Source organism: Coloeus monedula, assembly GCF_965178545.1.
Source record: "Coloeus monedula genome assembly, chromosome: 2".
In the NCBI taxonomy this organism is placed as follows: Eukaryota; Metazoa; Chordata; class Aves; order Passeriformes; family Corvidae; genus Coloeus; species Coloeus monedula.
This window is the reverse complement of record NC_138782.1, coordinates 73799077-73812022: the sequence shown is the minus strand read 5'-3', so window position 1 is coordinate 73812022 and position 12946 is coordinate 73799077. Positions and strand designations below refer to the sequence as shown.

General features: G+C 44.0%; 1 protein-coding gene across 1 annotated transcript; it reads right to left on the bottom strand.

Moving 5' to 3' along the window:
* Positions 1-9668: 9668 nt before the first annotated feature.
* PPIL6 (peptidylprolyl isomerase like 6) lies at positions 9669-12662 on the bottom strand (the record flags this gene model as incomplete). The annotated part of the gene is given in 7 exon segments (XM_082276757.1): positions 9669-9752; positions 9844-9914; positions 10642-10696; positions 10700-10813; positions 11235-11246; positions 11250-11330; positions 12606-12662. Coding segments are annotated over 7 exon segments (474 nt in total).
* Positions 12663-12946: the final 284 nt, after the last annotated feature.

Sequence of the window (12946 nt, the reverse complement as noted above, 5' to 3'; positions counted from 1 at the left end):
GGGTCCCACTGACCTGGCATCTGCTCTTGCTTGTGCCCTGATGGCCTGGACCAGTGCTTCTTCCCTCACAGCAACTGAGGTACAGGCACAGCTGAGCTCTGTTGATTTGGCCACCCATTACTGCCTCCTAACATCCTAAACCTTATCAGAATTACAGTATCAGGAATTTTTCTATGAGGTTTGTAAAATCATTCCACTTACCCATTTTCTTTGTGCAATAGCTCTGTTACATCATTCTGATCCATTTGATACGCTGCATAGTTGATATTATCAGTAAAGTTTTTTCAAAACCAATCCCTCGGAGTACCTTTTTTTCCCTCCCTGGAATTGGTGGCAAGAATTTTTTGTCTGACTTGCAGCTGGGGGTCAACAGTGAATTAGTGAAGGGTATCCCAAGCAATAAAGTATATGAAGGGCAATAGCAGAGAGCTGTAGCCATGAGATTCTAAAAAAGAAAGTGAGGCAGGTCTGTAGGAAGGTGAAATATGTTGTCAAAGGTCTGTCTGATACCATGAAAATAGACGTATACTTCAGAGATCCCAGGGCTTCCCCAGATCCTTGTGGAGTACCTACCCAGCTGAGGAGCCACACTAACAATTTCTGCTGGCTTTAGCAGCCTTGCTGGATCAGATTCTGAAACCCTCTGACCTCAGATTAGGTAAACGACCTTGTAGATAATGATTTTGGCCTCCAGCTTTTGTCTCATCAGTGCTTGAATAGGTGCGGGGGGGTGATTGGAGCCTACTGTCTGTGCTTTATTAACGCAGTGCCCTTGTGCTTTTAACACGTATGCCTGCACAAAGAAAACTGGTGTGTAGTCTGAGGGCTTCTTTCATCACTTTTCATTTAAAGCAGTATCTAAGAGAGTGTTTTGCTGGAGTACGAAGCTCAGCAGAAAACTCCAATAAAGCAAAACTTGAAAGACACCAGTTTTTCTTACAGTGGTGACACATTACATAAATAAAACACTGTGTAATCCAGTAAGATAATAGTTTTCTCAGAATGCATGTTGCTGCCAGCTGTTCTTTATAGAAGGGAGTTTTTTTATATGGTTGCTGGGAAGGGAACTTCTCCAAACCCAGCAGCTGACAATGAAAGTCTTCACCTCCCCATTTGCAGACTGGCCCTGAATTTCCCAGCTTTGTGGAGACCCTATGGCTTGCCTCTGGACTTGCATGTCCTCTGGATGCTTGTGCATGCTATTTCTCTGGTCTGGCACTCTGAGAGGGAGCACTGTATTCCTAGTGATTTGATCAGAGATGTAAGCTATAGTAGAAAATATGTCACAAAACATCATTTTGGATTAAGATGAATATTCCATTTCTGTTTCATTGTTCATAGCCTTGGACTCCAACTTGCAGGCACTGGGAAACCAGGCTTGAAAGACACACTGTTCTTTCTTTTAGGTGACCTCTTAATACTGGATGAAAGATTTTACCATGTTTTTTTCTGGCAGAGTGTCCTGTCATGACCAATGCAAATACAGTAATTATGGCTTGCCTGAAGAATTGTTATGCCTGAAATTCAAAATACTTCCTGGTTGTACTCTCCTCTTCTCGTTATAACTTCTTTCATGTGGTGTAACTTCAGCCAGTTGTCCCCCGCCCAGTTCCCATGTGTTGTTCTCCAAGATCCTGAGTGTATGACATCCAGCTGTACATCCAGCCATCATCCTGGTCATCACCAGGTCTATGACTTTTGGCACAGGATCAGCTTTCTGATACTTGATGTGATGAGGCATTTGCCTGCCCTCAGAGTCTGTGAACATTGCCCACTGCCAGAGCATGAGTTTCTGGGCTCTGATATCTGCTCAGATCAGGTCATTTGGACTCAAATCACACACTGTGTTCTGCTTTGATCCCTTGTGGAAACACTGGAGACACTGGGGTGGCAGCCACGGAGCAGACCTGCCATGGGTGACCAAACCAACAACAAATAAAAAGTCAATTAACTGGTCTTCTAACATTGCCCTCTATAGCCTGCAGAACTAAAATTGCTTTCCTGACTTTAAACATCTGAATATAATTTAAAATCCTTGCAAGAAATAAGAGCCACTAACCTCTGTCTGAGTATGCAAAACCATATCTTTTCATAGCAATAGTTTCTGTTACTTACAAAAAGTAATTTGTCAGGAAATGTGGGGTTTTATGAAGAAAATATCACAGTCTATTGTAATCTTTGACACAGAACTATGAAGCGAAAAAAATTATTCTCTAGGCAGATTGATTTGAAATATTCCTACAGAATATTTAATTCCTATAGTCTGTGTATAGATTGCAGAATGCTTTAGAAAATGGAAGAATGAAATGTGTTACAGGCTTCTTAGCTAGCTGCAGATATACAAAGGTATTTTAGGTTAAATAATCTTTTTGTTTTGTAGCATAAGTAAAGAAAAACCTAAACTCCCTTGCTAAAATTAACAAGGTCTCCATACTCAGAGCCTGTGGAGATCACTCTGGGTCTATGCCCTCTTCAGGCATAAACATTTGCTGATTTGTTAAATTCATTCCCATTTAACAAATAAACTTAAAATCGTTCCTTTTCATGAAATCCATGGACTTAAGCTTGGACAAAATCAGGTTTCTCCAAATGCTTCCTTAATTCAGCCTTCCCCATCTTACCCTGGCACTCCTCTGGGAGGTTTAGCAGCTCATACCATGAGCCCAGGAGCAAAGGTCACTCAGCACAGCGCTCTTGGCAGCACTGGGAACAGGGGTGGGAGAGCTGCACTCTGACCGTGTGCGGGTTGCCCTGGCACAGCAGGGCTGGTTTAGCCTCGTGTCTGCAGCCAGGCTCCATGAATGAGTGCTCTTTCCTCTGATCCTCCAGTGCACTTGGTTATGGCCTCTCTTTCCAGCCTGCATTTTGGTCTTACACACACCTTCTCTTCTTTTAGTGCTCACCTGCTGGAGCCATCCATGCTCCAGCTCTGCACTGTGTGTCAGAGAGATCTTGCATGTAAGAAATCACTGACACTGGCACTCATTGTGGATTATATATTTACATCCACACATAACCTTAACCATACTGCAGTAACTTTATAAACAGTATTTTTCTCTGTTTCAATGGCAGTAGTCACTTTTTTTAAATTGAGACCATCTGCTATAAATAATTACTTAAATCCTCTGCCTGGTCTAGCATTTCCTGGTTTTAGCCTGATGCAGCCCAACCTGATTCCAAGGACATTATTTTTAGTTTATAGTAGTCAATGCAGGATCAAATGTTTGGCCTTCACTGAGGCCACAGTCCTATGAACATATTTTTTCTTCTTTTTGTCTGGGATGTCATTTTACTGTATCAGTGCTTGTAACTCTATAATCATATTAACACTATTTCCCATAAATTGTAGGTGCACTGAAATATGTTCACAGGTCTTTTTCTCATCTCCTGTAAAAATACTTTTTAACACCTTATGAACATGTTTTTTTAAGCCAAAAAAATGTTTCCAAGCCATTCACATGTGCAAGATGACATGGTTTTATTTTTGCTGTAAGTGAAAGTCACTGTGGTTTGTAAAAAGCTGAGTGGGAAATAGGGCTCTACCTTACAGCAGGCCGGAAAACCACATGGGAATCATGGATTGAAGGTCCCACAGTTAATTATCTTGCAGGCTACTGTAGGCCTTTTGTTATATGTAGGTACGACTTCCAGTGTTTGGAGGATGTCCATGCCCTTGATCACTTGAGAAAGTGCACATGGGATCCATCTCCATCCAAAGCCAAGCTCTGCAGCCTCTGTTTTGTGTGGGGCCATTACAAACACAGGCACCTGTTTCCTACTGACAGGCTACACTCACCATGCTCTTTAAAAAGTTATTCTTCACAATGAATGCTGTCAGTTCTTGATTAAGTAGCCTCTAGCTGGCATTTTAGGAGGGATAAAAATACTATGGCTTTATGCAGCTACATTTATTTAAAGAAGCAAGTGTTGTTCCATGTGCCCCAGCTACAAATGGCCAGTACTTTTGAGATGAATGAAGTCAGGAGACACACTGTCAGAAGTGACAGTGTTAGGAGTGACTCCCTGTGAAATATCTTTCATTTCCTTCCTTCACAGCACTAATCTGAATCCTGAAAACAGTCCAGCATTTTGCGATCTCTATGATTTTCAGCCTGTCCTTCTCCCACACTGTGGGAGGACAAGCTGTGCCTCCTGCAGGTGCCGGCACAGTGATGGATGCCAGCAGAGCTCCATAAAGCTTTGTGCTGTATCCCATCTCAGCCCACCCCATCCCATCCAGCAGAGTGGCACCAAACAAGGAGGACACTGCAGGCATCTCTTGTCCAAGCAGGGACATCAGAAAATCTGAACAGAGCAGAGCTTGGAAAGGACCTGGCTGTCCCTGTTGTACACTGTGGCTTCTTTTTGTTTCCTCAGGGTTAAACTCCCACTCAGATTTGGGAGGGTCTGGCTATAAGGTAACGGATCCTACACCTTTCAGATTGCAGAGAGCCAGTGGCAAGGCAGCAACTTGAAGTGGATGTTGCTAGTTATAAATATATCCAGCTTTTGGTTTGTTCTCTGTAGGTTTGAAAGTTATGCTTTTTGCTACTGTTAAAGATGCTGTCTTTCTGCGTGGTGTGGTAACATGGAAACTACACTGTGAATTTTTCTCTCTGTGGTAATACTTACATATTACCACTTACTTACTACTTACACTTTTTACACTTATTTTGTTCTCTTCCATCAAGCAAACTGCTGAAAGCAATATTCTTGTTTATTACATTCCTGAAAATCTAAAAATTTTAACAGGCTAGTCCTATATGTTAACCTACTGAGAACAAACTTCTAGTATGCATTTGCTAAAATAGTGTTTTTCAGCTAGTGAGGACAGAGCAGAGCCTGTAGGTTTTGTGAGATGCCTCCCTGTCTGTCAGGGCCCACCTTCAGCTGACACTGAGCTCTGCAGCCATGAGTTTGTAACTTTTGGTCCTGGAGATGCCCTGGCAGCTTCCTTAGTTTTGCCATATGGTTTTCTAGCTTGAGCAATATATTTCTTGTCCAAGTGGGGAGCTGTCTGGAAGGTGATGTGGAACTGCAAGCTAGGAATCCCTAGGATTCCTCTTCCTTTGTGATGGATGGAGAAGCTTTCATCCAGGGAAAGAGTTGGGGGATGAAGGGCTGCAGTTCTGTTGCTCCGTTTGCTGCTATTCACAATAAAAATCCCTTTTACCAGCTCCTTCAAGCTCCCTTTCCTCCTTTCACACCCACCTTTTTCCTTTACCTCAAAGGTTTCATTGAGTCTTATCAGCAAAGTCTGGTTTAAATCCATGTATTTTCTGGAAAAAGCTTCCTGCTACTGTCAAGTGCTTAAGCCAGTAAAGAAGCTAATGAAAAAATACCAATAAAAAAAAGCACTCTGGATCCCTGTTTTTGGTCTGTAATGACTCTTGCCAGATTAGTTCAAAATTCTTATCATGGCAGTTCCCCATGCCTGCTTGTGATTATTCCCATTGTATGGATGAGGAAGGTAGGAGGCAGAGAGGATGCTCCAAGCATGGCCTCTGCTCTGCCTCCCCTCATGCCGCTGCCAGTGGCAGAGGACAAGATTCCCATGAGCACAGTCAGGGCTGTGAGGGCAGGACATGGCTGGCTGGGCTGGGATACCCAGCTGCTCCCAGGCCTTGGCAACTTGCACAGGAGGGCAAACAGAATACTTCTTTATCTAAATAAAATGACAGAGCTGAATAAATGGAGAGCAGATACTGAGTTAAGGAAGCCAGGGTGCTCCCAGAGTAGAAGTTGTTTTTCCAGGGTGAGGAGAGGAGGCAGGCGATAGGAATGAGAGCTGTGAGGAGGTGAAGAGGATCCTCCATGCTGGCTGAGAAAGAACTCATGAGAGAAGAAATCACTCTCAAGAGTGACAACTGGGGAGAAGCAAGCATTAGGTATGCTTTGGTTTGGGAAAATATGGCAAGGACTTGACTCCTTTTCTCTGGAGAGGAGGGAACCTGGCTTTGAGGTGGGCAGGAGGGTCCACTGATCCTGTCATCCTCCATCACCATCTGACCTGATCACACTGAGCAGTCAAGAGCCCCATCAAGCTTTCAACAAGCTTTAAGGAAAATGAAAAAATATTTAGGTTTTATTTTTCTCTGATTTTTTTTTTTTTAATTCTTGTTACCTTGTGTGAGAGCCTTCCTCAGAAACTGATTCATAAAAATGGTAGTTAAATTTTAGCTGAACAATTACTCCCTGACTGCTGCCCTGTGGCTTGCAAAATTACTTCAGCAGACTAATTTTGGAGTGGGATGCTTTGTCCTTTGACACAATGCTCCAGTACAAGCGATTCTGTGTAATTGCCTCAGTCCTTTCATCTCATTACAGTAAAATGAGGTTGTGTCCCATTAATTCCAGCAGGCACTGGTTGCAGTGCCCAGACACATGCCAAGCACAGAGTCTCCCAGAACATTACCAGCTGACAGAGGCATCTCTCACCCTTTTCAGGTATCGAAGATGTTTGTCCTCTGCCCTCAGTGTAAAGTAGTTTTGTGGGAAGTATCGGGAAAGCAATCTAAGCCTTAAAATAGAAAGGCATACCCAAGGGAACACCTTTCTCAAGGGTGGAAAGGAACTTTTAATTAAAGAGGGGGAAGGCAAGAAGTAGCAATCTCCTCCTTCAATGCATCAACACATGGAGTATGTGCAATATGGATACAAAACTCTTGCAGGGACACATTCAAGGTTGACTGATTCCGAATTAAATCCAACTTAAAATTACTGAAGCAATTTTTGTTATATTGTCCCCTTCCCACATGACATGGCAGCTTCTTTCCTTAGGTGGGAAAGCACAAGCTCAGCCTGGAGGAGGATGATGGAGCTGGAGTAAAATGGTGCATGCAAGCTGCCACAGCTCCCCTGTGTGCAGAGGTGCCTGTGTACATGCAAACTTGTTTCTACCTGACACGTAAATTAAGTAAATCTACGGGTCATAAAAAATGACAATTTCTACCCAAAAAGAAGGTGCAAAAGGTACAAGATGGGCACTAGCACAAATCCACTGGATAACATTGCTGGAAAAGAGTATTCACAAAATTTTAAATGCTTGGTGACACCCACCTTGCAAACAATTTAACAGCCAGTCCTATTTTTTTCCAATACCAGCTTATGTTCTCTCAGAGATGTGTGTGCCCTGAGAGCCTGGGCTTGCTGCTGTTCCAGGAGCTCCAGCATCAAAGAAGTGACTTTTGCCTTTTCCTATCCACTCCAGAAAGCTCACAGCATTTAGTGCCTTAAATCCCATACACCAGGCTTCCACCTCCAGCAGCTTTCCTGCTCACCAGTGCTACTACATTTTGCTCCATCCAACCTGGGACGTTGAGGTGAGAGCAGCTTCTCCTCACAGGCAGGCTCTTCAGCATCTTGGGAAATTAACTTTTCAGCTGCACTAAGCATTTCTGATTTCAGTGTTGGCTGCTGCCCAGCCTGCTCAAATGGTTTGCACCATTGACAGTGGGAAAGTTTTTATATAAGGGAACATAAATAATCTTCAAAAGTGCTTTACCTGTCATAAAGTGTCTTAGTCTAGAATTTAGTCTAAACCAAAAATCCCAAATGCCTATGTCAATTATATGGGTTGTTTTTCTTAAATATTAAAAGTTAGAATGTTCTTCTTTGTTTACATTTTATTACTTTATACAAGTACAAGGGAACATTCTTGGTTAAACTTAGGTCATATTTGTCATTTTTCACCTTTCAGGGTTTTATATGAGATTCAGAGCTCCCACCCACAGAGTTGAGACTGCTGGCAGCAATGCCTGTCGTGTGCCCAAGCCTGAAAAGCTGCCTGAGGTCCAGGAATTCTAGAGTTAAAGCTGACTTATTTCTATTACTTTCAATGCATTTAAACAGGTGGTAGGTGTGCCTGGAGACGTGTAGCTAATCCACTTCTGCATTTCTAGGGTCCTGTCCCCAAAGGGGAGTATTTGAAATTTGAAGTAGGCAGTGGGTGACCATCAGCCCTCATTTAGGCAAGGACAAGGGGCTGGTGGAGCTGAGCTTCAGGCAGGGGACATAAGAGGAAGGGGACAAGCTTACAGATCAGAAAGTTTTCTCACTAAAGCAGTCTGCTTGTGCTAATGCAAGCAGATTCTGACTGAAAACCAAACCTTTTTGCTTTAGGGAGATGAAAAGCAGTTCCCAGCTTATTATGTGAATAAGATCAGATCAACAACTTGATTTTTGTGGAAATTCACCATTTGCACAGTCAGATAGCTGGGGAGACATACCTTCAAAGGTAGGACCATAAATTGACTCTCCTTCATTTCCTTTTCCAGTTATGGTATCTGCAGGGTTGATAAAAGTAATCATCAGAGACCATGGTTATCACAGGCATTTATCACCGGGTTGTCAGTGAGCTGCTCAGCTGAGGTCAGAGACATGGGTTGCACATCAGCCTGGGGGAACAACTGCTTCCATCTCTGTTTCACTACTGGAATTTTGACAGAACTTTGGGAAGAGCCCTTCTTCCATTCCAGGAGACAGTGTCTCTAGGAGCTATTTCATGCAGTGTGTTTAATTGCTGCTGCTCTGAGAAGGGCCAGCATCTCCTGCTGGGAGAGCTATGGCAATGGCAGCGCTGAGCCAAGGAAGGAATGCCCCGAAGAAAGACGACTGTCAGAGGGATTAGGGTTAGAAGAAAGAAAGATGAAAATGCAGCTGTGATTTTATGGTAAGGTAAGGCCACTAACTTGTCTAAGAAAGGAGAATTGATAAGAGTGAAATTCCTATTCAGCTGAATGAGTGAGGCACTAAGGAAACCTGATGTATCTTTTTTTTTTTTTTTTTTTAGTAAGTCTGGTTTTGCTACATTGTTTAGACATTATCAGGTTATCATTAGTCCTCTACAGTAGCAAGCTCGTAATTTTAGAATGCTTTTATGGACTACATAGATTTCTGCATAGTTATTCATGAAAAGCATATTCATAGTATAAACCTGAAATGTATTTACACACATTTGGAGCAAGGCAAGAAGTATGGGTAGGTAAGATGTGTGATAGAAAAAAAGGGAGTAACAAAGGAATTGCCTTCTGATATGCCTTGCTATCTTGACCTCCCTGGGGATGCTAGGTGGGCAGGCTGTGTGACCCATTACTCGTGGTGCCTTTTTCCTTGGGGCCATGCTCAAAGCATAGCACTGGAATTCCCAGTGCTCACCAGCACGCTTGCAAGGGCTCTGGCACTTGACTAAATGCCTTTGTAAATTAACCTCTTTAAAAAACAAATAATATACTTCCCTATGGATAATTTTAGTTTTCTCATATTTCCAATTAGTTTCATAATTGCTTACCAATCAACCTAATGGAAAATAGTTTTAATGTTTTCAGTTAGTTTTCCTAAATTCTTTTGAAAGGGTCCTGGATAATCAAAAGAATAAATTACTCAGACTTTTCCTATGTTTAGAAAACAAGATGTGAAAAGAGAAAATGTTTTCTGGTTTTATATATCTATATATGCATATATACATATGTACATACACATACATACACACATACACACATATATATGTATGAATTAAGAGATTAGCATTGTCCTGGAGTTCAGGTATGTTTCCATAGATGAAGACTGCTATTCATGCGGATCACAACACCACCCCACCCCCTTGTCTTGTGCTGTAACTCTGTTTTACGCAGGAAACCCACCTCCCCCTTGGACCTACTTGTTTTTCACTAGGCATCACAGAGAGAGTTTGCTCCACTGGAGCACAGAACCTGGAAATTCTCACAGGTTCTGGGACATGCATCTGAAAAGACCTGCAAAAGTGAGAAGAGGAAAACACGTGTGAAATTCCTAGCTGACAACATGTGAAATTCCTAGCTGAAGTCCACTGGCCAGATTCCTCACTTTTGCTTTTCTCTTCTGTAGTTTACCTCGAAGAGCAGCCTCCTCAATGGCCATCTCTATGTACACAAACACTGTTTAAAGCAGAAAAACAAATGCAGTGAGGGAAAGGCCAACTCTCTGTGCTGCACTCCCTCTCTAAGGCAGGCCAGTGGGAATGGTGTCCTGGGTTGCAGTGTATTCCATTACCATCCTCATGAGCTGTTGAAACCAGGTGGGGCAGTGTTCCCTTGCCTCCTCCCCCCAGACTATCTTTCTGTTAATGGCCCATCATTGTCCTGATGCATGACTCAGAGATAACTCCCTCCGGACTATCTTCTGTTAATGAGCCCAATCAACACCTGGCCTCGTGACTCATTACCCCATTGTGAGATGCTCCACCCAGAGGGAGGAACCAAGCATCCCATTGTGGATATAATCTGAGATTCTGAACACCACTGACAACCTTTCCCACTGGATTTCCAGGGGGAAGGAGCTATGCAGCCACCACTGGACCTTCTGAGGAAGAGCAGACCCTTTTTCTACAGGATCACCGCTTCAGAGGACTGCTACCACCACCCTGACTAACAGGGTGTCAGGTTTTATCCTGACTCTCAGCTTGAACCAGTGTTTTCTTTTATTTTTTTCCTTTACTCTAATTTCCCCATTAAATTGTTATTCTGACTTGGTGCCTCCCACTGGTTTGTTTTCAAACTAGTACAAGTGGTCTCAGAAAAAGCCTGCAGGATTGTCAAGGCACAACAGAATCTCTATGGTTTTGTTTAAATAAAAAAATAATTTTAAAAAAAGAGGGTGTTTTACTGCATTCTGGGCAGAAATAAGCAATTGCTTGATAAAGTGCCTTGGGCCTAAAGTCTCAATAGTCCCACTCGTGGTAAGGCCGCTTGAGCAGCTCCTTCTCATCCCCCAGCACTTGGCCATCAATGAGGCACATCACCAAGGAGGTATATGGACACACCTCAACTCTCAGTTCCTGCATTTCAGAGGGACAGCAAGGCCTCCAGGGATTAATTACATACTTAGTGAAGAAACAATCATAATATCCACCACAGGTGAAGTGGCCTGTGGTATTTTTATGCCTTTGCTACTTAAACCGCAAATCCCGCCAACTGGAACAGACTGCTCAGTAGCTTTCAGCAAGGCGTGTCCTGAAGGTTTGGATCCTGCTGCTTGGGAAATTATCATGCTAAAAGTCATCTGGGTGTCATTTGGCGGATAGCTTGGACTGAACAGGGAAAGCACCTGGAGAGCTCCATCCTGCCTTGAGAGTCTGAGAACATGAAATATATTGGGGTGGAAAAGCTCACTTGCAAAATCTGCAGGTGGCACTCACAGCTGGGAGAGGCTGCAGCCCTGGGGAGAGGACACAAACAACCTGACAATGCAGGAGTTACCTTCTTTTTCTCCTATAAATAGTCATGCCATGCAGATTCTACTAAAGGCTGTATTACAGGATCTGCAAACTTGCTTGGAAACTTCAGCTTCAGAAACTGTATTTTCCAGGTAAGGAAAAAAAATGGGCCTACATGTAGTTTAATACCTTCCCGTACCCTGTCCTATCACAGCTTGTACTTCCCTTACAAACTGCAACCTAACTCACCTTCTAACCCAGTTATTGCCCTGCACACCTCATGCCTCCGGCGTAATTCCCGACACTTGCATAAGTGCATGCAAAGGGCTCTAAATCCCTGTTTGCAGGGATTTAGAGGTAGTGGGTGTCTGGTTTTTCTCTGAAAAACTGCTTCACAAATATTATTCAATTACACTGGTACTCCCCTCACCCCTCCCTGCCATGTGAGAGAGATGTAAGCGGGGAGATATTCAAAGATGTTGCTGAGCATCACCAACTGCACTTTTGCATGTCCAGGAGATTGGGTGCAGGGCCTTGGGGCAGGTGAGTGCTTGGTGAAGGCTGCAAGGTGAACATTTCCAGTCCTTGTTGCTTGTACCGTTGCCTCAGAAGTGAGCTGCTATTTAGATATGGGACATTCCTGTCCATCAGCTTAGCCTCACCTCCACATGGGCTATGGCACACAAGCACCACAAGCTGTGGCCTAAAGCCAGCTGGGCTGGCCTTAACATAAAGCAAAGAAGTGACTGTTCATCTCATGGTTCCTGTTGCTATGGTTGGGATGGTGGCTGGAATAAAAAGGAAAAAAGCCAAGAGGCACACACCCCTGCAGCTATCAGCCTGGCTTGCCCTTAGGGCTGCTGATAGATGGCAGAGCTTTGTCAACTGTAAATAATGCCCGGGAACGAGCCTGGCAGACAAACCCCTACAGGCTGGGAGGGCAGAAAGGTCAGCATTGTGCACCCTGAGGTGGGCTGTGTGTTGTGCCTCTGCCACACAGCTGAGCTTCCAGGGAAAGCCTGCAAAACCCCATGAGGTTTGCAGCTTCTTGCTTTCTCACTTGCACTGCCAGAGCTGCATTAAGGGATTTGCTGTAAGATGCTGAGCTGTGATGTGTGTGACATCTCGTACAACACTGCACAGCTGTAACATTTCTTGGAGGTGTAGGAACAAGGAGGTGAGGATGATGCAGTGCAGACCCCTGCCCTGAGCAGCACCAAGCCGAAAGTCCGTAAAGCCTCAGTGCTGGTGCCTGCACCTGGCAGCAGCAAAGAAAAGCAGAAACATGAAGTTTGGAATATTTTCTTCCCAAGAGCTGATGCCAGGTGCAGGCATTTCTCTGTTTATTTGCTTCAAGCCCACACCACTCCCAGCTCCTTCCAAACTGGTGCTGGGGCTGAAGCCCAGGGGCTACCTCTGCCATAAACCTGGCCACATGGAAAAACAGGTGCTGGAGCAGCCCCACCACCATCACTGCCACAGGCACCCACCTGCCCGTGGCAGTCTGGCCACCATGAGTTTGAGTCTGTCAACAGGGCCCAGCTCCATGGGAACACCAGACACCAGCCCACACCCTTACCCTGCATTTCTAAGCACTTCCCAAGCCTAATGTAAGCAGTTTTCTGTTGGAGGTCAGAAAAGGCTCCAATACCTGTTTTCCCCTGAAGGAAGGAAAACCGGGTTACACAGAAAGCATGTGGCAGAGCAGAGGACTGAAGCCAGCTCTTTCCAGAACTTTTGATGGATGCTGTCAGT